Source organism: Zea mays, chromosome 9 (genome assembly GCF_902167145.1).
Source record: "Zea mays cultivar B73 chromosome 9, Zm-B73-REFERENCE-NAM-5.0, whole genome shotgun sequence".
Classification (NCBI taxonomy): Eukaryota; Viridiplantae; Streptophyta; class Magnoliopsida; order Poales; family Poaceae; genus Zea; species Zea mays.
Genome location: NC_050104.1, coordinates 132314794 through 132337103, shown reverse-complemented (window position 1 = coordinate 132337103; position 22310 = coordinate 132314794). Strand labels below are relative to the sequence as shown.

Here is a 22310-nt window from a genome sequence, read left to right as displayed (position 1 = left end):
GCTGACTGGTGCGTGGCCCCCACGCATGGCGGTTTGGCCGTGCCCCGCGTGCGTGGGGCGCCTTGCTGGTGCCGCCTATGTTAAAAATATCCTCCCGCAGCGGCCCTAAGGCGGCGTGGGAGCGTGCGCGGTGGTTCGGTGCACACGCGGTGGTTTGTTCCTTCCGCGCATGGAAACCAGTGTCCCAGCTCCATGACTTGTGGGCCTGGGCCCCCATGTCAGTGACTGAGTTGTTCGGGCGCTAGGTGTGCGTTAGGCGGATTTTTCCAGGGTGCGAGGGGGCCCGTCCTTAAAAAAGGGGTTCCCCCCGCGCGCAGCGGTTTTGCTTTTGCATTTTCCCCAACTGCTTCGTCCTTTCGCCTCCGAGTCCTCCACGCCCCTTCGCGTTCGCGCTCCTCAGTTTTCCGCCGCCGCGGTCGCCATGGCCATGCTGGTTCGTCCCGATCATTTCCAGACCGAGGAGGCGCTTGACACGGTGCGCCGCCTGCTCGGATGGGGTACGCCGGTGTTCGCCGGGAGGATCCGGGCCGGCACTACTCCCCTCGGCGATCTTGCCGCTGGGGAGTTTGTGCTCTTCGTCTCCTATCTCTTCTGCGGGTTGGCGCTGCCAATTTCGCCGCTCTTCCTGCTGCTGCTGGAGGAGTTCGGACTCCAACTCCAGCACCTCACGCCCCACTCCATTCTCCAGGTGGCCATCTTTGTCCACTTCTGTGAGATGTTCGTGGGGGCGGTAGCCTGCACTTCCCTCTTTCGTCAGTTTTTTGTGCTGGTGAGGTCTGGGAAGGGCAAAGACCACCTTGGGGCCTACTACTTCCAAACGAGGTCAGATCTGACAGTGACCTACATCGCCACCCTTGGCGGCACAAGGTGGGAGAACTGGCGTAGTGACTGGGTGATCGCCAGCGCCGAGGCCAACGACCGCCTTGCCCTCCCGAGCAACGGGCCCAGACTCGACCGGAACCAATGGAGGGTAAAACTGTGCCTCATGCCAGAGTTTGGGCCTGTACTGGATAGGATTAAGGAACTGGCGGTTGGTGGTCTGACCTCGATGCACGTACTCGGTGATTTCCTGAAGTGCTGGGTCATGCGACTGTAGGGGAGGCCGCGTCTGTGTTGCTGGTTTACCGGCCCTAGCGACATTGGTAGGATCCAGCGCGGGCTTGGGACTGACCTGTCCTGGGAGCAATTGGAAATTTTGGTGAGGGGGATCACTGGTGAGGCTTTTATCCCCGAAACTTTGATACCTCCCCAGGGCATTTCACCGCTCTGCGACAATCCAGGGTTGCGGTCGGTGGTGCTGGCCCGACTGCCGACCCTCGATGAGAGTGGTGTGGCGATCCGTCAGACCGGCGGCCAGGACCCTCACCGGGGGATCCATATTCCCGGTGTACCGGTTGGGGGTTCCCAGCCCGCCGATGTGGGCTCCAGAGCTTCTCCTGCAGCCTCCAGTTCCTCAAACAAGGGCAAGGGGCCTACGAGTGGCTCCTCCGCTCCGGGTGTCGCCGGGAGTTCAGAGGGAGTAAGGCGACACCGGCTGCGCCGCGACGATGGGTCTTTTGTCTCGGATCCGCCCCTTGATTCGGACTCCCCCCAGAAGCGTCAGAAGACAGCTGGTGGGACTAGGGAGGCCGAACCTCAGGTCCAGGACGGGCAGAGGGACGTGAGCCCTCTGCCACCACCGCCTTCGGATCTGACACCACCGCCACCGCCACCAGCATCAGACCGACCGTCGTCACCGCAGGGGCAGCGGTAGCAACAACAGCAGGAGCGGCAACAGCAGCAACGACAGCGGGCGCCCCGCTTCCAGGGTCACTGGAAGGTTCAGGGCCCCAAGTAAGTTTAGACTCTTCCAATGTTCTTACGAGTGTTATTTTTATGCTGACAGGTCTTGACCCGTCCTTTGCCCGTCAGGGCCTCCTCTTCTGCTTTCAAGGACGCTCCTCCGTCGATCGCTATGCCCAACGGTGGGTCTGGTTCTCAGTAGCACACATCTACTGGGAATGTCGCTAGCGATCCGTCAGCGGCTACCGCAGCCTCACCAGCGTCGGCATCAAGTATACCACCGGCAGCGGCCGAAGAGGCTCCTGCTGCGTTTGCCCCCACCATGTGGGGTGGCGCGGGTGCTGAGGTGGCGTCGTCGAGCCCCCAGGATCCTCCTACCACCGTCAAGGCAATGCCTTCGGGTTCCCAAGTTCCAACTGGGGGTCTAGAGGTGGCAGTGCCACCGACAGCTACTGCAGGTCCAACGGCGGCGATACCGTCGAATACACCATCGGCGTTAGCCGTGGGGGGTGCGTCCAGCTCCATCCCGCCTCCAACTCCGGAGGAACCGAAGGTTATTCTTGGGCGACCGCTCTGGTCTGGCATCGAGCCAGAAGCAACGCCGACTCCCCTCCCTCAGGTGCTGTCCCGTGCTCATCAAGCTCTCCAGGAAACCGAGGCGGTGATCCTGCGGGAGTGGGAGGCGCTCGAGACCGAGCACCAGCGCCTTAGCGACTGGTGCACCCAACTGGAGGAGCGCACTAAGACGGCATCCCGCCAATTCGCCTCAGAGCGGATCGAGCTTGAGCGAGAGCGCGAGACCTTCAAGGAGGACCTCTGAAAGGTGTCTGACCGAGAGCAGGAGGTGACCCGGAAGGTGAAAGGGCTGATCAAGAAGAAGGAGCACTTGGACCAAAGGGAGGAGGTCATCTCGGCGTTCCATAATAAGCTAAATAATATGATGCTGGAGAAATAGTGGGACGAGCAGGCTGCGGCTGAGGCGAAGCTGCAGCAGGAACTTGACGACAAGGCTAGCAACATTGCCCGCACCAAGGAAAGCCTCAAGGCAAAGGATACCTCCCTGGAGAAACGAGCGACTGATCTCGCCCGGCAGGAGAAGGACCTCGCCTTCTGGGAGGAGATGTGGGAAAGGCGAAACAAGTTGCTAGTCGAGTTTGAGCTCGAGGTAGAGGAGAAAGAGAAGCGATTGGAGGGGAAAGAGCGGGCACTGGAGGAGCAGGTCCGCCGGTTTCGGGTGGCGTAGGCTGCTCAGGCGACGCAGGCGGCCCCGGGCCCCTAGGCGGTGGAGGTGATGAGGAAGAACTCAACGACCTCCGGGCTGAGCAACGCGCCGGGGCCCAGCGCATCGCCACCTGGGTTGGCGAGGCAAGTACAACACTGGTGCCCTTGGGGGTGAGTCCCATCCCAGCGTTGGTGTAGCCGGCGTCCATCTCCGATGCGCTCCCGGTACTGGATTCCGCTGCTGACCGCCTCCGACGTCTGGATCAGATTCTTGGCGCCCGCCTGGAGGCCGAGGGCAGCAGACTCTGCCGGTCGACGATAGAGTACGTCTTGACATGCTTCCGGAGCCACGACCCGGCTGTCTCCTTGGGGCCAGTGATCGCAGGCCCGGTGGCCGATACTGAAGACGCCGCCTAGGAGGGCGTACATGATGTTGTGGACGTGGTGGTCGGGCGCTTCCAGCGGGATCCCGCTGACGATGAGTAGCCGAGCCTGTGTGGAGAAAACGAGGGTTTCGCTGGGGAGCGGGTTGTAATATATCTTGATTTATAGTCTGATGAATTATAGTCGTACGCCACCGTCGAGTCTCGAGAACGACCTGTTCACCAGAGTTTAGCCTGGCGCGCTGGACACTGTCCGGTGCACCACCGGACAGTCCGGTGTGCCAGACCGAGCTGGACTTGGCTGTACCAAGCCAAGTCTTTTGCATTTCTTTTCTTCTCTTTTTTTCTCTGTTTCTAGCACTTAGACAATATATGTTAGTACTCAAAACAATGTACTAAGTCTAGAAACGTACCTTGCTACATGATTTTCACTTCTTGCTTGTTTGGCACATAAACAACTCACTTAACATATGTTGGACACTTAATCACCAAAACATTATAGAAATGGCCCAAAGATACATTTCCCTTTCACTAAGAGTGAATGCACTAGCTATTGTATTGAATGTGAAGTGCTGGAAACTTGGATGCTTGGAGTGGAGGTGGTTGGGGGGTATTTATAGCCCTCAACCACCAAATGACCGTTGGGGCAAACTGCTGTCGATGGGCACATCGGACAGTCAGGTGCGTCAGCGGACAGTGTCCGATGCGCCAGACATGTCAACCAACCGTTAGGGTTCGGGAGCTTCTGACTGTTGGAGGCTTTGTCTTCTAGTGGCACCGGACAGTCCGATGCCGCACCGGACAGACTCTAGTTTCCATTTTTTGTGAGACAAGTGTCAAGAGCTCTATTGTGGACATATTGAGCCGGCAAACCGTGGATCTAAGGCCCTATTTGGGACTGCTTTGACTTCATGTAACCCATAGTAGATATTTAGATGAAGCGGGTCATTAGAAACTTTAAATTAGCACGTTTACAGAGAGAAGAGAGTGTCCTTGATGCAGTTGTCTTGCATGCATTGACATGACTGTTGATGCACGAGACATATGCCCCAAACACGAGGCTTGTCCTCGTATGCTGCAATTTTCAACCAAACACCAAAGGGTCTAGTATGTACTGAATGTCACTCGCTGCATAGGTCACGTAGAGAGAAATAACAATTGAGTTTTTTAGGTCTAACGAGCATCGTACGTGTCTGGTGGTGGTATCAGATGCTACACAAGCTAGCGAACTCAGAAAACATATAAATTGATACTTAGCTCTAACAAGCAGTTGCTATATCTGGCGCCATATTCGGCGTGAGCATGACAAGCAACACGATGGATTTTGTGTAGTTGAAAACTACCCGATGGGGACACTAGTGCCTTTGCAACCAACCACCTCTCACCAAAATGGTAAGATATAGATTTTTTTGGAAATTATAAATAGACCTTGTGGTCAGTTGTGGTTATATTCTTGGCACTCCATACACTTGTGCACACATGTTTAGGGCAAAGAAATAAACTCTACTCACTTGCATAATTCAGATCATCATTTGGTCAAGGTTAAAAGTTTCTAATGCATTTCATTTTTTACATCTTGTGGCACTAGTCGAGCGATCTTTGACTGGTTATTCTCTTGTTTCGTTTAGTGATTGTCGTCATCTAGCATTTATAGTATTGTTGAGTGACTATTGGAGATTATTGTTGATTGGAAGGACTCTCCATTCTCTAATAAAGTTAGAAGGATTGTAGGTTATTTAGGACGGAGTACATTAAGGCCACGTTTACGAGAGCTTCAACTTTCTTGAATCACATGTTTTCAGCGTGGATCTAAGATTTCACCTTTAGTGAGACAAGTGTAGGTTTCCATTTTTTGTGAGACAAGTGTCAAGAGCTCTATTGTGGACATATTGAGCCGGCAAACCGTGGATCTAAGACCCTATTTGGGACTGCTTTTGACTTCATGTAACCCAGAGTAGACATTTAGATGAAGCAGGTAATTAGAAACTTTAAAAAATCATGTAAGTTGAAGTTGCAAACTTTTAGAAGACATTTAGATAATTTATTTTATTTTTTATTCAGATTAAAAATATTTTTAAATCATTTAAATTTATATTATACACCACAGTTTAAGCTAGAACCAAAGTAGTGTCAAACACCCCCTAAGATTCCACTTTTACGGGCGTGTCTAATTTCTTTGACTAAAGTTTAGTTCGTATCACATCGAATATTTGAATATCTATTATAATTATTAAATAAACAGAACTAATTAGGTTTAATAAATTTACGTAATTAGCTTTATAATTAAAATATATTTATTTGATAGTCAGCTACAGAATTACGGTGCACCAATAGTTTCCCTCGACGGTCTATGTTGCTCTCGCTTCTTGTGACGTGGACCAGACTGCAGCGGCCACTACTGGCAGGGGCCGAGCAGGCGAAGGCAGCCAGACTTCATAGATAAGGAACCCAGATATGTAAAAAAAAATTTCAGAATTACATGAAATTTGTACCAAAGTTTCGAATTTATGGATCAGAAACCCTGATCTAGATCAAGAAAAAACTTCAAAATTACTTAGAATTGGCAGGGGCCGCGCGAACGCGTACCCCCTCTACCACAAATTATGACGTCCACTCTCCCACTTGGGGAGATGGTAAGCCAACGCACCCACCAAGTGCAATGTGGGCCATTGACCTAGGCCACGGGCCTTCTTGATAGCCCGTCGACCCCGTCCAGGTAAGTATGTTGTAAAGTAGGCAGGGGCGCTGCTTATGTAGCCTCCTCACGTGTCGCACCCAGCTTCAGGCGGCGAGGTGGGACTAACCGAAACGCGCCTCACCCAGTCACCCTGTCGCTCGAGCGCTGGAAGTGGGCGAGCGCTCGTTATTTTGCAGAGCCCATAAACGAAAGCCCATGAAATCTTCCGACTCGTGCGCGCCAACCTTTTCGTTGCTCGCTCACCGACCGGCGCCATCACTCGCTGAAATTTCTTTTCCCAATCCAGTTCATTCTGCCGCTCTCCAATAGTCCAATCCGGTCGCGGCGAAGCTCGGCCAGACGGCCACCCCACCCCAATGCCGTCACGGTCGGGCTCCCGGGGCAGGCGGCCGCGGCCGGCCCCAGAGGTGGCTGCTCCCACGGCTGTACAAGTGAGCTCGTCCGGCTCGAGTGAGGAAGGGAGCGATGAGGAGGAGGAGGAGGGGAGCGAGGGATCCGGTGACGGTGCGAGGAGCCCGGGCGGCTCTGCCAGCAAGTATAAGGCGGCGGAGAGTGAAGCCGAGGCGGAGGACCCATGCCTTCCCAGCTGCCCCATTTGTATGGTCGCGTGGACCGCTGATGGTTCGCATCGCGTGAGGTGAGGAGGAATTGTATATTTCTGTGATTTTGTGGGTTTGCGGACCAACTTGTTGTCTCGCGTGGTTCACAACTTCTAATGATCAGCTGATCTAGTACCTGTGCGGCTATGCCGGTTGGCTGAAACCACGAATTTCGAAATCAGCGTACTGTGTTTTCTAACCAGTCGCTATTTATGTTTTTAGATGGTGACTCTTGTGGTCCATGAGCACTGTAATTGGGTGTAGTGGGAGTTCATCTCTAGGAGTGCACAATTGCTATGCGTTTACAAGCCTCTGGATCTGGATATAACTGCGCTAATTCGCTGGAGATTAGAGCAACTCCAACAGCCTAGATAAAATCCTAGCTAAATTTAGAGTTTACTGGTGCCGTGGTGCGCGTACTAGACGTTGGGATCGCAGGGCTATCTCCACGCCGCCATCGCGGGACGGCAGACCATTCCCTGCCGCCGTCGTATGCGAGTCCTCATGCCGCCGTCGCGGACGAGTCCCCACGCGTTGATGAATCTATGTGATAGGGAACCTCATTGAACTTATCACAATTAAACTGACCATTACGAATAGTCTGAAAATTGCAGCACAAGTCTGTTTCAGTTTGCACTTACAGATTACAATATTGCTGATCTGTTTCAGTTTCTTGATAATTTACATTAACACAAAAGAGTAGCACATGCATTCTTCGGCTGATGTTTTAACTCCTACAGAAAAATCATGTGCTACTGTCCACGCAGAAGTGTATGCACAAATAGGCCTGCAAGGAAAAAAACAAATCCAACTAGGAGTGTCGTGTGCAGACCTTTTGTCAGTATCGGGTTTGGTTCCAGACCTTTGCTTTCAAACCTTTGATTTCAGTCACACATAAAAAGTAGGCACAAATTCACCTTTGGTTTAAGAAACACACAAAAAAGTAGGCACAAATGCCACCGTTTTTGCCTTATGAAACTAGAGAAAGCATAGACAGACAACAAAGATGAATCCAATAATTTATTGATGAACTTTTGAAGTGCATTCATGAGCAACATACTGACCTTGCAACCGCTACAAGATGTTGGGCGAGCTTGCGGCGGCCTGAACATGAGTAGAATGTGGGCGCGATGGCAGCGACTGTGCACAGGCCCCTAGCATGAGCAGACGAACGCGCGAGGACTGGAGGACGCCGAAGCGGCGGGAGGCTGGGAGAGCGGGCGGGAAAGCGCGGGAATGGAAGGCGGCGGGAGGGCGAGAGGGGGATATGGCGAGTCCTACAGCCTCGGCAAATGTACCGAGCGAAGGGCAGGCGATGGCGAGCGGGATGAAGAGGCGAGGAAGAAGGCGAGTCTGTTGGAATGGGTTTCTATGAGATTTTTTTTTCTTTTTTTACCAAGTACGTTGTTTTAAATAGGCTGTTGGAGTTGCTCTTACTTGACCATGTCACTTTCATAAAACGTTACAGATTGTGTGAAAAGAGAAATAGCTTGTCTTTACCTGTATTTTTTCTAGCCTGATTTGTACTTGTATTGCTATGCTAGAAAAATGGGTTATCATCTGACTAGTGTGCAAAGCGAATGGTCCTGGTTCCTATACGGTGACAATGGGCTCTAAATTTTACACTATAAAATTTAAAAAACGGATCGGATTAGGATGGGGTCCATTCCTATTCATTTATGAACTAAAATATTTTTAGGACCCTACCGAATTGTGAATAAACATTTGCACCACGATCCATTACCACCCCTACCTATACCTGCTTATATTCATACCATTGCGAGAGGAGGATCTTAATTTGCTAACTGTGATATTCCACGTCTAGTTGCATCCCCTGTGGACATGTCTACGGCAGACATTGCTTAGAGATGTGGTTACTGCAGTACGGCAAGAAAAAGGCACCGGTATGATGGCTATTGAGCTCAGAATAATAGTGTTGTTTTGGGGATCCTTCTGATTGATCAGATTCATTGTTTATACTTACTCAGTGTCCTCAATGTGGCAAGAGATATACACAGAACAACATCATCAACCTCTATGTACCAGAGATTGTTGTTCCCAATAATGATCTTGAAAAGGTTAGTCACTTACTTTCCTTGGTGGTATTAGTGAGCTGTGGTCATCTAGTGACGCATGTTTGATTTGTGCAGCAAGTATTGTCCTTGAGAGAGAGAAATGAATATCTTGAGAAGCAAGTAAGCTCTCTCTTTCGTACAGTCTTTGTTCCTACTTTAACATTATGGTCATTTCGTCCAGGAGCAATTAATACAACTTGCATATCCTATTCCCAAAGCTTATGCTTTCTTTATGTTTCCATGCAGCAAGCAAAATTACTTGAGGAGATAAAAGAGCATAAGGTACCACACAAATGAAATATTGTCTCAGTAACCGAATTGACCAATTTCTCTGAGGAAACATGGGTGACTCCTTCTGATGTACTCTATTACAAATTAAATTGAGCAATACTTTCTGTGCATAAACCCTTACACGCTCAGTAGAGGGTCATGTTCAGTCCTTTATGTTTCCTAATATCACCTGCAGAGGCAGATTATGTTGCAACAAAATATAATATATGAATCAAACAAAAAGAGACAGGTAAGCACTAGTATCACTTGATTTTAACGATTGATCGTTGTAATAGATGCTTTATTGTTAACATTTTTACAATCAACTGTGAAGAGAGTGACAGAGCAGTCATCAGATGGAATACTAGGGGCAGAGCTAATTGCCTCGCATACAAAGGACATTGACCACAACAATCTGTCAAGTTTTGCTCTCCAGGTCCGTTTTCAGTGTTGTCTGATTCCCTCTTTCTAGCCCCATTTGATTATGCACCTGTCAAGCGCCTCGACGCCCAACGTCGCTGGACCGCGGCTATGCAGTTCGTAGTCGCGCTCCAGACCTTCACCGTGAGGGGTTCCTCACCGGTGGCTTGAGAGAGGCAAGGGAGAAGAGCAGTTTTGGATAATTGATCTTGCTTGATTATTTCCCAGTCTATTACACGACATATATAGCCTTTGGTTCAACCAATCTCTCCTATGATTAAGGCATATGAAAAGGAAACTAATCTTAACCAATCTCTCCTATGATTAAGGCATATGAAAAGGAAACTAATATTAACCAATCCCTCCTATGATTAAGGCATGCAAAAGGGAAACTAATCCTTATCTTTCTAAACTTAGCCACTGATTGTGGCGCCTGCCTTGGCTGCGCGATTTGCAGCCCTCTTGGCGTCACGACGGCGCCTGTAAGTGCGGTCGTACATGATATCTCTCCCCCCTCGACGATCAGCTCGTCCTCGAGCTGAAAGTGGGGAAATTTGTCGCGGAAGTCGGCGACATCTTCCCATGTAGCATCAGTAGTGGCCTGCCCTTTCCAGCGGATGAGCACCTGCTGAATACCCCTAGCCAACCTGTATCGAACAGCCTGCTCCGGTTCTGGGATCACCGCCCCATTGTGAGTGGGTGGATGAGGAGGTGGTGTAGCTGGTGGGGCGCCGACGAACTTCTTGAGAAGGCCGACGTGGAAGACATCGTGCAACTTGGCACGCAGGAGGTAGCGCTAGGCGAACTGCCACCGGATTGATGAGCTCTGTGACTTGATACGGCCCGACGAAGCGCGGCTTCAGCTTGCCCTTGGGCGCGTGGGGAAGGGAGGAGGCTGCCCGATGACGCAGGCGCAGCAGCACCCAGTCGCCCACGGTATAGGAGACCGGTCGGTGCAGGCGGTCGTAGAACTTCTTCTGGACGGCCTGGGCTTGTTCCAGGCGGTAGTGAACATCCGCTAGGAGCTCCTCGCGTTCGGCCATTGTCTTGGCCACCGCCGCCACCCGGGTATCGCCAGGCTCATAAGAGCGGATGGAGGGAGGATCCCTGTCGTAAACCACCTTGAAAGGAGTGTCCCTGAGTGATGATTGGTACGCCGTGTTGTAGACGTACTCCGCCCATGGTAGCCAACGTAGCCACTGGCGGGGCTGGTCCCCAGTGAAGCACCAGAGGTACATGATGATGACTTTGTTGGCCGCCTCCGTCTGGCCATCGGACTGCGGGTGGAAGGCGGACGTCATGTGCAGCTTGGTGCCTGTGAGGCGCATTAACTCCTTCCAGAACGCCGAGGTGAACACGGAGTCCCGGTCCGACACCATGGACTGAGGAATCCCATGGAGGCGAACGATCTCGCCGAAGAACGCCCGGGCCACAGACTCAGCACTGTAGGGGTGAGCCAGAGGAATAAAATGACAATATTTGCTGAACCTGTCGACCACGGTGAGGATCACTGATTTGCCCCCAACGCGGGGCAGCGCCTCGATGAAATCCAAGCCGATGTCGGACCACGCGGCCTGGGGAACGGGCAGGGGCAGCAGCAGGCCCGCCGGGTGTAGGTGCTCAGACTTGTTGCGCTGGCACGTAGCGCAAGCGCGGACGAAGTCTTGGACCACACGACGCATGGCGGGGAAGAAGAAATCGAGGCGGAGGCGATGTAGAGTGCGCTGCACCCCTTCATGACTGTCGTCGTGCGTAGCGGCCACCACCTCTAGCAACAGCGGGGAGTCCGGCGGGATGTACAGCCGGTCTGCGTATGCCACCATGCCGTCGAACAGCGACCATGGTGCGCCCCTCGTGCCGTCCGCGAGTTCATCCCGGATGGCGACCAGGGCCGGATCATGAAGTTGAGCCTGACGGAGACGGTCGACGAAGTCGAAGCGGGGCGCGGACAGCACCAAGACCGAGCCTTCCGCGTCGGTGTCGCGCCGAGACAGCGCGTCGGCAACGGTGTTCGTGGCGCCCGACTTGTACTCCACCGAGAAGTCGAAGCCGAGGAGCTTGCCCACCCAATGGTGCTGCGGGATTGTCGAAAGGCGCTGGTCGAGGAGGAACTTGAGGATGTAGTGGTCGGTGCGGACGAGGAACACGCGCCCCCACAGGTACGGCCGCCAGTGTCGCACGGCGTGCACCAGCCCGATGAGCTTCCGCTCATAAGCTGCCAGCGCGCGGTGACGGGGGGTGATTGGCCTGCTGAAGTAGGCAATCGGATGATGTTCTTGCAGTAAGACCGCCCCGAAGCCGTGTGTGGATGCGTCACACTCGACGATGAAGACCTTGGTGAAGTCCGGCAGCGCCAAAACCGGAGTCAAGGTCACGACCATCTTGAGGTCCTGGAAGGCTGCCTGGGCCTCGTTGCTCCAGGAGAAGCCCTCCTTCTTCATCAGCGCGGTGAGGGGTGCTGCAATCTTGCCGTAGTCGTGGACGAACTTGCGGTAGTACCCGGCGCGACGTCCTCCAGATTATAAGAGGCCATCCACACGCGTTCCTCCCCCATGGTGCGCTGTTGGCGAAAATAGGATTCGCATTTGTTGATGAAGAGCATCGGGTCGGTGGTGCCATCGAACCGGGGAAAGTTGAGCTTCTGGAACCTGGGGGGCCGATCCAAACGAGGGGGATCCTCGCGCTCGCCGCCGCCGTCGGTGGACGACGAGGACGACTTGTCCTTCATGGTGGCTTTCACGGCAGCCAACTCGGTCTGGAAAGACTGCATCAGCTCCATGAGGTCCTTGATGGTGGGCTCAGCCATGGTGATGGAGTGGTCGGTGGAGGCGGTGGGCGTGGAAGGGGATGGTGGAGGGCAAGAGCGGGTGGGTGAGGATCGACGTGACGCTGATACCAGGTTGTCAAGCGCCTCGACGCCCAACGTCGCTGGACCGCGGCTACGCAGTTCGTAGTCGCGCTCCAGACCTTCACCGTGAGGGGTTCCTCACCGGTGGCTTGAGAGAGGCAAGGGAGAAGAGCAGTTTTGGATAATTGATCTTGCTTGGTTATTTCCCAGTCTATTACACGGCATATATAGCCTCTGGTTCAACCAATCTCTCCTATGATTAAGGCCTATGAAAAGGAAACTAATCTTAACCAATCTCTCCTATGATTAAGGTATATGTTAGACTACCCGTCTAGGGTTTGTGTTATTCCCCGTGTAATGACCGTTATACCCCTGTGTAATGGGCCTTGGCCCAGTTACTCTCTCTATTTAATATCACTCCCAACCCCTGATTAGGGTATGGGTTCCTATTCTAACATGGTATCTTCAGTCTAGGTTAGCTCTCTGTTTCCTGCCAGCCGCCAGGGGCCTCCTATCCCCTGCGCAGCCGCCAGGGGGCCTCTTCCCCCTGCAGCCGCCGCCGGTACCCAGCCGCCGGTCTCCCCTCTCCCACTCCTCTCTCTCCCAGGCGCCGGCCTCCCACCGCGCCGCCCGTCCCCACGCTCGCCGTTCGTCGCGCCGCCAGGGGCTGCTGCCGAGCCGGCGCCGTTCTCTGCCCCTCGACCAGGCGCGCCTTGGACGGCCGCCACTGGTCGCGACCCCGGCCACACACTCGCGCCAGGGAGCCGCGCCGCCCAGGCGCCGTCCCCGCCGCCCCTCTGCGCCAGGCCGCCTCGCGCCCTGGTCCGCACCGCGCCCGGACGCCGGCCCACCGACCGCGCGCACTGCATTGTGCCGCGACACCCGCGCCCGACGCCCGTTCCCCTGCTGCGTACACGCCCGATGGACGCACCTACTGCCCCCTCGGCCGGATTCCACGTCGGGGACATCACCGTCCCTGGCACCCACCCCCCCATCGCCCCTGCTGCACCCAGCAGCGCGCTCACCCACGGGGGCCCCCCCCTACATCGCCGGCCTTGGGCCGATCCCCGCCGCCTCCCCGCTGCCCCTGCGTCGCAGCTCCCCTCCGGGCTTTCCCGCCTTCGCTCCACCAACCTGGAGTCACCGAGTCGCGCCCTCCACCGACTCCCCGCTCGTCGGCACCCTCGCCACGATCCAGGCCGCTGTGACGGCCTCGCGGGAGCGCGCGCACTGCTGCCTCCCTCGCCCTGGAGCGTGAGCGTGCCCTGGACGCCGCTCTGACCACCCAGATGGCCACCACGCAGCGCCTCCTCGGCCGTCCGACTCTCGCCGATGCGGAGCCCCCAGCGGACCCCCCCGCCTCCGACCTCGACGCCGACCTCATCGCTGCTCTCCACGCTCAAGCCGCTGGTCTTCACAACATCCGGGCCCTCGTGTCCGTGGTGTTGGATCCGGCGTCTTCCCACTACCCCCGCTGGCGAGGCCAGGTCCTCCTCACGCTGCGGCGGTTCGTCCTCGACGATCACGTCCTTGTCGACCACGACGCTCCACCGCCTCGCTCCTGGTGCCTCATGGACAGCGTTGTCCTCTCGTGGCTCCACGGCACCATCACCGTTGAGCTGCAGGACATCATCCGCGATCAGGCGGACACTGCTCGCCAGGCGTGGCTCGCTCTCGAGGACCAGATTCCTCGGGAATCGGGATGCGCGGGCGCTCCACCTCGACGCCCAGTTCCACCTGTTCTCTCAGGGGGACCTCTCCGTGGGAGAATACTGCCGCCAGATGAAGGGCCTGGCTGACTCTCTCCGCGATCTCGGCGAGCCAGTTGCCGATCGTACCCTGGTGCTGAACCTCCTGCGTGGCCTCAGCCCCCGCTACGGCCACCTGAAGGCTCTCATCAAGAGGAGCGTGCCCTTCCCCACCTTCCACGCCGTGCGGAACGAGCTTCTCCTCGAGGAGCTCACCATGGCGAATGAGGCACCCACTCCTGCCTCGGCCCTCTACAGCGCTCCTACCAGTGGTCAGCCGCCTTCAGGGGGCCAGGCCACCCGTCCTCCTTCGACTGGGGCTCCCACCCGCCCTCCACCTGCCGTTCCCGACGGCCCCTCGTCCGACTTCCACGACCGACGGGGGTCGTCGCTCCCGCAAGGGCGGACTCCTCTCGTGGTGGTCCCTCCTGGCCGGGGTGGTGGCCACGCGTGGCCGTCATTCTACAACCCCTGGACCGGGACCATCGCCATGTGGCCGGGCCAGGCACCGAGTACCCCCCGTCCTCCGACGCCAGCCCTCCGTGACTACTCCTCACTACGGCGCACCTCCCTATGGTGTTCCCGTCGTGCCCCAGGCTCCGCCCGCGCTCCTGCCCCCGGGGACCCACACCTCGCCGCCTTGGTCCCCGCCGGCCGGTGGTTGGGACAGCACCTCCCTCGCTGCTGCATTCAGCACCATGGCGATGACCCCGCCCCCCTCCGACTGGGTGATCGACTCCGGCGCCTCGTACCACACCACTCCCACGGCAGGCACGCTCTCTCGCTCTCATCCCCCCCTCCCCTCTCACCCTTCCTCGATCGTCGTTGGAAACGGTTCCACTCTGCCAGTCACCTCAGTAGGTGCCTCGGTTCTCCCTGGGCCGTTTTACCTCAACGATGTTCTCGTAGCTCCCCACATCACTCACAACCTTCTTTCTAGTTCGTCGATTCACCACTGACAACTCCTGTTCTATTGAGTTTGACCCCTCTGGTTTTTCTGCTGAAGGATCTGGCCACCAGGACCCTTCTTGCCCGCTGTGACAGCTCGGGGCCTCTCTACACGCTCTAGCCCTCCACCGCCGGCGTGTCTCCACCTCCTGCCCTGGTCTCCACCACCTCCTCCACCACATGGCATCGACGTCTCGGCCATCCTGGACCCGACGTCATGACCAAGATTACCAGCAGTCTAGATCTTTCATGTAGTAGGGGACATTTTGAGGGTCTCTGTCATGCTTGTCAGTTAGGCCGACATACTCGTCTCCCATTTACTACCTCTTCTTCTCGGGCTGAGCAGGCTTTTGACCTGGTTCATTGTGATCTTTGGACCTCCCCTGTACTCAGTCTTTCTGGCTATAAATATTATTTGGTGATTTTGGATGATTTTTCCCATTTTCTCTGGACCTTCCCGATTCGGTTGAAGTCGGACACCTTCACCACCCTCACACACTTCTTCACCTGGGTATCCACTCAATTTCGTCGCCCGGTCCGTGCTCTGCAGTGTGACAATGGCCGCGAGTTTGATAACCACGCCTCTCGCTCCTTCTTCCTTACTCATGGCGTCCAGCTGCGTCTCTCGTGCCCCTACACTTCTGCTCAGAACGGCAGAGCCGAACGCATGATCCGCACCACCACTAATATGCTCCGCTGCCTCCTCTTCCAGGCGTCTCTCCTTGCCAGCTACTGGGCAGAGGCCCTGCACACTGCCACCCACCTCCTCAACCGTCTTCCCTCGAAGGCGGTTCGCCACCCTACCCCCCACTTCGCCCTATACGGCACATCCCCTTCCTATGACCACCTTCGCGTGTTCGGCTGTGCCTGCTACCCTAACACTTCCGCTACCGCTCCACATAAGCTTTCTCCTCGCTCCACCCGCTGTCTATTCCTTGGCTACTCCCCTGACCACAAGGGATACCGATGTCTGGACCTCACCTCCCATCGCATCATCATCTCTCGTCATGTCATCTTTGACGAAGATGTGTTTCCCCTTGCTGGCTCCACCCACCCACCGATTTTGACTCCTTCCTCGAGTCCGATCCAATTCCTCCCCCACCTTCGGCTCCCCGTCTTGCGCCGTTACCTACTCCTCGTGCGGCCCCCACGACCTCTTCCGCGACACGCGCGGCCCCGTCGACCCCGCCTGCGCCACGCGTGGCCCCGTCGACCACGCCTGCGCCACGCGCGGCCCCGTCGGTCCTGTCTGCGCCACGCGCGGCCCCGTCGACCCCGCCTGCGCCACGCGCGGCCCCGCCGACCCCGCCTGCGCCACGCGCGGCCCCGTCGACTCCGGCTCGATTCGCCAACCCCGCCCTCGTCTACCATCGCCGCGGCCACGCCACTACCTCGGCGCCCCCCGACTCGGGCCCGTCGACGAGCGCGGCCCGATTCGCCGACCCCGCCGTCGTCTATCACCGCCGTGAGCCGGCCCCACCAGTCGCTCCCGACGTTCCGGCGGCTCACTCCGAGTCGTCCGTATACCACCCGGTCGCCATCCACCGCGACCCCGGGCACGTCCACCCGATGGTGACTCGGCGCGCCGCTGGCGTTCTCCGCCCCGTTGACCGGCTCATCCTGGCAGCCGCTACGACCAGCACTCCACCCGACGCTTCCCCGGTACCCTCCTCCGTTCGCACTGCCCTCGCCGACCCACATTGGCGTCGCGCTATGGAGGAGGAGTACGCGGCCATCTTGGCCAACCACATCTGGGACCTGGTGCCGCGTCCACCAGGCACCAACGTGGTCACCGGCAAGTGGCTATTTCGCCACAAGCTGACCTCGGACGGCTCCCTCGACCGCTACAAGGCCCGTTGGGTCCTTCGGGGCTTCACCCAGCGCCCCGGAGTGGACTACGACGAGACCTTCAGCCCTGTCGTCAAGTTCGCCACTGTTCGCGTCGTCCTCTCCCTCGCCCTCTCCCGCGACTGGGCGATCCATCAGCTCGATGTCAAAAATGCCTTCCTCCACGGCACTCTGACGGAGACTGTCTACTGCAGCCAGCCCACCGGCTTCGTCGACACTGACCATCCGGACCTGGTTTGCCGGCTGAACCGGTCCCTGTACGGCCTCAAGCAGGCGCCACGGGCTTGGTACAGTCGCTTCGCCTCCTACCTGGCCTCCGTCGGCTTCGTCGAGGCCAAGTCGGACACGTCCCTGTTCATCTACCGGCGCGGCGACGACACCGTCTACCTCCTGCTCTACGTCGACGACATTGTGCTCACGGCATCCACCGCCGACCTCCTTCACCGCACGATCGTCGCCCTTCAGCGGGAGTTCGCGATGAAGGACCTGGGGCCCCTCCACCACTTCCTCGGCATCACCGCCGAACGTCGGCCCCAGGGTCTCTTCCTCCACTAGCGCCAGTACGCCATCGACATTCTGGAGCGGGCTGGCATGTCTGACTGCAAGCCCTGCTCCACGCCTGTCGACACTCAGGCGAAGCTCTCTGAGGACGACGGGCCTCCGGTCGCCGACGCGACGTCCTACCGGAGCCTCACCGGCGCGCTCCAGTACCTCACGTTCTCCAGGCCCGACATCGCTTACGCCGTCCAGCAGGTGTGCCTGCATATGCACACTCCGCGGGAGCCCCATCTCACTGCGCTCAAGCGGATTCTACGCTACCTCCGCGGCTCCCTCGACTACGACCTCCTACTCCGCCCATCCCCGACGTCGGAGCTCGTGGTCTACACCGACGCTGACTGGGCTGGCTGTCCCGACACGCGCCGGTCCACCTCCGGCTACGCCGTCTTCCTGGGCGCCAACCTCGTCTCTTGGGCCGCCAAGAGGCAGCCCGTCGTCTCTCGCTCCAGCGCTGAGGCCGAGTACCGTGCCGTGGCCAACGGCGTGGCCGAGGCCTCCTGGCTGCGCCAGCTCCTCCACGAGCTCCACAGTCCCCTCCAGCGCGCCACCCTCGTCTACTGCGACAACGTCAGCGCGGTCTACCTCTCCACCAACCCCGTGCAGCATCAGCGCACGAAGCATGTGGAGATCGACCTGCACTTCGTCCGCGAGCGTGTCGCTGCCGGTGACGTCCGCGTTCTCAGCGTCCCCACCACGCTTCAGTTCGCCGACATTTTCACCAAGGGGTTACCGTCGAGTGTCTTTTTAGACTTCCGATCCAGTCTCAACATCTGTACAGGATAGAGTTGTGACTGCGGGGGGGTGTTAGACTACCCGTCTAGGGTTTGTGTTATTCCCCGTGTAATGACCGTTATACCCCTGTGTAATGGGCCTTGGCCCAGTTACTCTCTCTATTTAATATCACTCCCAACCCCTGATTAGGGTATGGGTTCCTATTCTAACAGCATATGAAAAGGAAACTAATCTTAACCAATCTCTCCTATGATTAAGGCATGCAAAAGGGAAACTAATCCTTATCTTTCTAAACTTAGCCACTGATTGTGGCGCCTGCCTTGGTTGCGCGATCTGCAGCCCTCCTGGCGTCACGACGGAGCCTGTAAGTGCGGCCGTACATGACAGCACCCTAATGTTACTATAGCTGTTCAGTCTTCAGTGTTTACTACTCTTTTCATTCCAAGTTCTAGGTTGTTTTGTTTTTTCTAGATACATAGCTTTTACTATGTATCTAGAAATAATGCATATCTAGGCATGTAGCAAAAGATGCGTACCGATTTTGAACAGATGGAGTACTACTTATGAAGCATGTGCCTCTTATCATGCCAACTTCAATCATACAGTTAGTGGAACAGCAGCATCACTATAGCAGTAGAGTTAACTTCATCATTCACCGACTCACAATTGCAGCATGTTTTGTAGAATGAGTTTTTGGTCGATGGAGCTCGGGTCATGGGTATAGATGCATCCAGTCAAATTATATTGACTTCGGGAAGGGCACATGGAGTTAGTGCTGAACACATACTTACAAAGGTACAAGTCTTAAGAGAAGGTTTTGCTTAATGACTTAAGGTGAGTAACAATTTTTACAGCAAACTTTTGTTGATTAATCACCTTTCGCAAATCAATTCTTAATTTCAACAGGTTAGCATGTTTCATGGACATGGAATGGAGAAAATCCACCTTCCTCCTGATACTAAAGCTATTAGGGATATCTGTGTACTGCCCGGGGGCCATGTTGTTTTTGCATCACTGGGCAGGAAGTTGTCTATTTTCAGGTCTGTAAAGAAAGTGTGCAAGTTTTATTCTTCACTGGTTTCTTGGCTACATTTACTCCGATATCTGACCTTTGTTCGTATGTTTTATATCCCATATATCCCAGCATGGCTACCAACAATGTTGTCCTTCAATATGATCTGCCGGTAATTCTTTGACCTTGCAATTTCACAAAACTTGCAACTGTTTTAACGCTCTTCATGCTACCAAAAGTAAACATTGCTTTTTCTAGAACTAGGTATGAATAGGCCTGTTCCATTTCTATTTGTTCTCATGTAGTAGTTCTAACTCTTGGATACTGAAAAACGATCACTATACACTCACTACATTATGTATTTTAATTTTAAGAAGACCAACAAGTGCTTGGTAATCAGGGCACTTGTTATTTACAGAGACATGCATACTTTTTCCTTAATTTGATTTTAAGGTGCTGAATAGCTAGCAGTTGCTTAAGTAGGAGCGAGTGAACCAGTCAGAGTGATTATGCTGTCCTGCTAATCTTCTGTATTGTGATGTCTTGCAGGCTCCTGGTTGGTCCTGTTCAGGGGATTATACTACTTCAAGTCATATTTATGCTGGGTTACAGGTGTACTTTTTGGAATGCCTTGTGATTCTTCTAAAGCTTTTGACGCTCTTTGAAGTGTTCAATAGAAGTTATTTTTGTCTGAAATTTTCAGAACGGCATGCTATTAGTCTTTGATATCCGTCAAACTTCTGCACCTTTGCATTCTAGCATGGGTCTATCAACACACCCAGTTCATACAATACACTGCGCTGTAGATGGCAGTGGTTCCAGGAAGGTTTTTTCTGCTTCTTCTATAGGACCCTGCGTTTGGGATGCCAGCGAAAACAGGTATGCTGTAGTCTGAAAAGTCTGTACCCAATTCAGCAGTTCCTATTGATGTGCTTCTCGTGGTCTTTAAGTTTAGGGTTTGGTTATTTGTAGTTCCCATTCCCATGAGTTTGGGCTCTTTTTTCAGGCCGAGTTTGGTAAGTGGGATGGAAAACCAAGGGGTCTGCATATCTCTTGCGTGCAGCTCTCCATCAAGTGATGTCCTGGTGGCTTCATATCGCCCGAGAGTTGAGCTGCCAGACGCTATCGCCACATCTCAAGCGTCTACACCACAATCACCGGCACCCACCGGTTCAGGAAAACTAGGATGCCACACACTCCTTAGGAGAACCACCGCCACATCCTTTGCCAGGGACCATATCTGCAGTGGTAGCGTAAGTGAGTTGCGAATGTCGAAGTCTGCAATAATACCCTGCAGAGACAATCAGCATCTATTTGCCTATGGAGATGAATCGTTGTACGGAGTCCGGACTTGGCGGCTGCCTTCGTTTCAGCGGTACACCGATCTCAAGCCCCACAGGCAACCGGTCCTTGATCTAAGGTATGCTGAAAGTTCAACTGGGGAGAGGTACCTTGGTTGCTTAAGTGCCGAAAAGCTACAGGTTTTCACAATTAGGTAGCTTGACAGAGGCATTAGCTTGGTTTCTGGAATTCTGGTAGTTGTGCTTGTGCATGCTAACATTTGTTTCTTCAGCAGCTTTGCTGTATAAGTAAAGGCCATTGTCCATCCGTACAGTCTTCACTTAAAACAGCGTGTAAAACCATGCTGTACATTTCAAACAATCTGTTGTAACTTGTAAGAGGCTCCAGCATACAATACACCAGCGGGTGAAGGATTGCATATGCTGTAGTGTTGTACTGATGCAGCATTGCATTTTGTCATGAATCAAGGAAACAAATGGGTAGCAATCTGTCACACCTTTGAAGCTTCCTGCTGTGCTCACTCGCTGATGTTTTCAGTTTGTAATCGTCATTGTACTTCACTACAAAACGTAACGTAACATCAGGCATGCACTTCTTCGTGTACCTTATATTCTTCTTTCTATGAAATTGTACTTTCATTTTTCATAACATAACTTGATAATGATAATTCTGCCAGATTGGACTGTTTTTCTTCTTCCAAGTTTATTATATTGAAATGCGCGTTTGGGTTGTGAGTTGCTTGCAATTTCATATAGCTGCGACCCTACGACTACGAAGATACATTGGGCCATTGGCACATCTGGCTTGCCTACGAAGATATTAAACACAAAAGGAAGAGATCATGCCCAAACAGAAAAACATTAAAAAAGATAAGGAAAAAGAAATAGAGAATACACCCGATTCAATCAATCATGTTGATACAACCGTGCAATCAAGTGATCTGGGTTTGATCAAAATCTAATGATGACCGCTATTTTACATTGATCCCTTTTCGTCTGAAATCTAGTAACTATTTTATATTTAACCTCTTTTACATAAAATATCAAATCATAATTGGATTTTTATAGCGTGTAATCAAGCGATCTAGTACATTTGATCAAAATCTTACGATAATTTCTATATCTACACTATACCTAAAGCACCAGTTTCAACGGTCATCGTGCGTCATTTTTTTGCAAAAAAAACACTTATACCTCTTTCAAATTAACCCGCCGAGCATCTCAACAGTCGCCGCACAAATCCGAGCCCGCGGCATCCGCGTCCGGCTGTTGCGGGCGGCGCCGTCCCCGCGCCATCCCGTCCCCGCCGATCTCGCGCAACAGCCGCCACACATGCCAGCCCCGGCCTCGCGCCCACGGCATCCGCGCCCAGCTGTTGCGGGCAGCGCCGTACTAGCCGACCCCTCAGATATAAAGGCCCCCTCTGAATCTCCCCCCATCTCCCTCAGATTGTTGAGTTGTTGACTGGTTTCGAATCTCAACAGCCGAGCATCTCAACAGGCATCGATTCATTCTGCTTATTTGGTTTTGGATTTTGGATGTTCATCGACGCAAACCAGTTCTCTGCTGTTCTTCAAGGATTGGGTTGCTCCGGTTCAGTTAGCCGAAAAGTTTGGATATAACTATGCTGTTCTTCAAGGATTTGTTGCGGGATTCAGTGCGATCTTTGATTTGGTCAGATGCTTCGCCAGGTACTGTTCAGACCCATCGCCAGGTAAGTAATGACTCTATTGATGAATTAGTTTGACATTTTATCCTTATCAGCATTCTCTCTCTCGTTAGACATTGATTAGTGTATTGCCCTAATTCTCCAATTAATTTGTTATTTATTATGTCATGATTCATTATAACCTTACTGAGTATATCG

At 54.1% G+C, this 22310-nt stretch overlaps 1 protein-coding gene and 1 non-coding gene across 3 annotated transcripts; one reads left to right on the top strand and one right to left on the bottom strand.

Annotated features, from left to right (window-relative positions):
* Positions 1-5949: 5949 nt before the first annotated feature.
* On the bottom strand, positions 5950-6110 carry LOC118473480 (U1 spliceosomal RNA). The gene has a single exon (XR_004852941.1). It is a non-coding gene; the product is annotated as a U1 spliceosomal RNA (small nuclear RNA).
* Positions 6111-6174: 64 nt separating this feature from the next.
* On the top strand, positions 6175-20937 carry LOC100286194 (uncharacterized). 2 transcript variants are annotated; one of them, NM_001159082.1, is given in 13 exon segments: positions 6342-6721; positions 8509-8587; positions 8672-8761; positions 8834-8878; positions 9005-9040; positions 9225-9278; positions 9363-9464; positions 18815-18925; positions 19037-19170; positions 19275-19314; positions 19692-19754; positions 19846-20021; positions 20149-20864. In NM_001159082.1, coding segments are annotated over 13 exon segments (1704 nt in total). In that variant the 5' UTR covers positions 6342-6440; the 3' UTR covers positions 20642-20864.
* The last annotated feature ends 1373 nt before the right edge of the window (positions 20938-22310 follow it).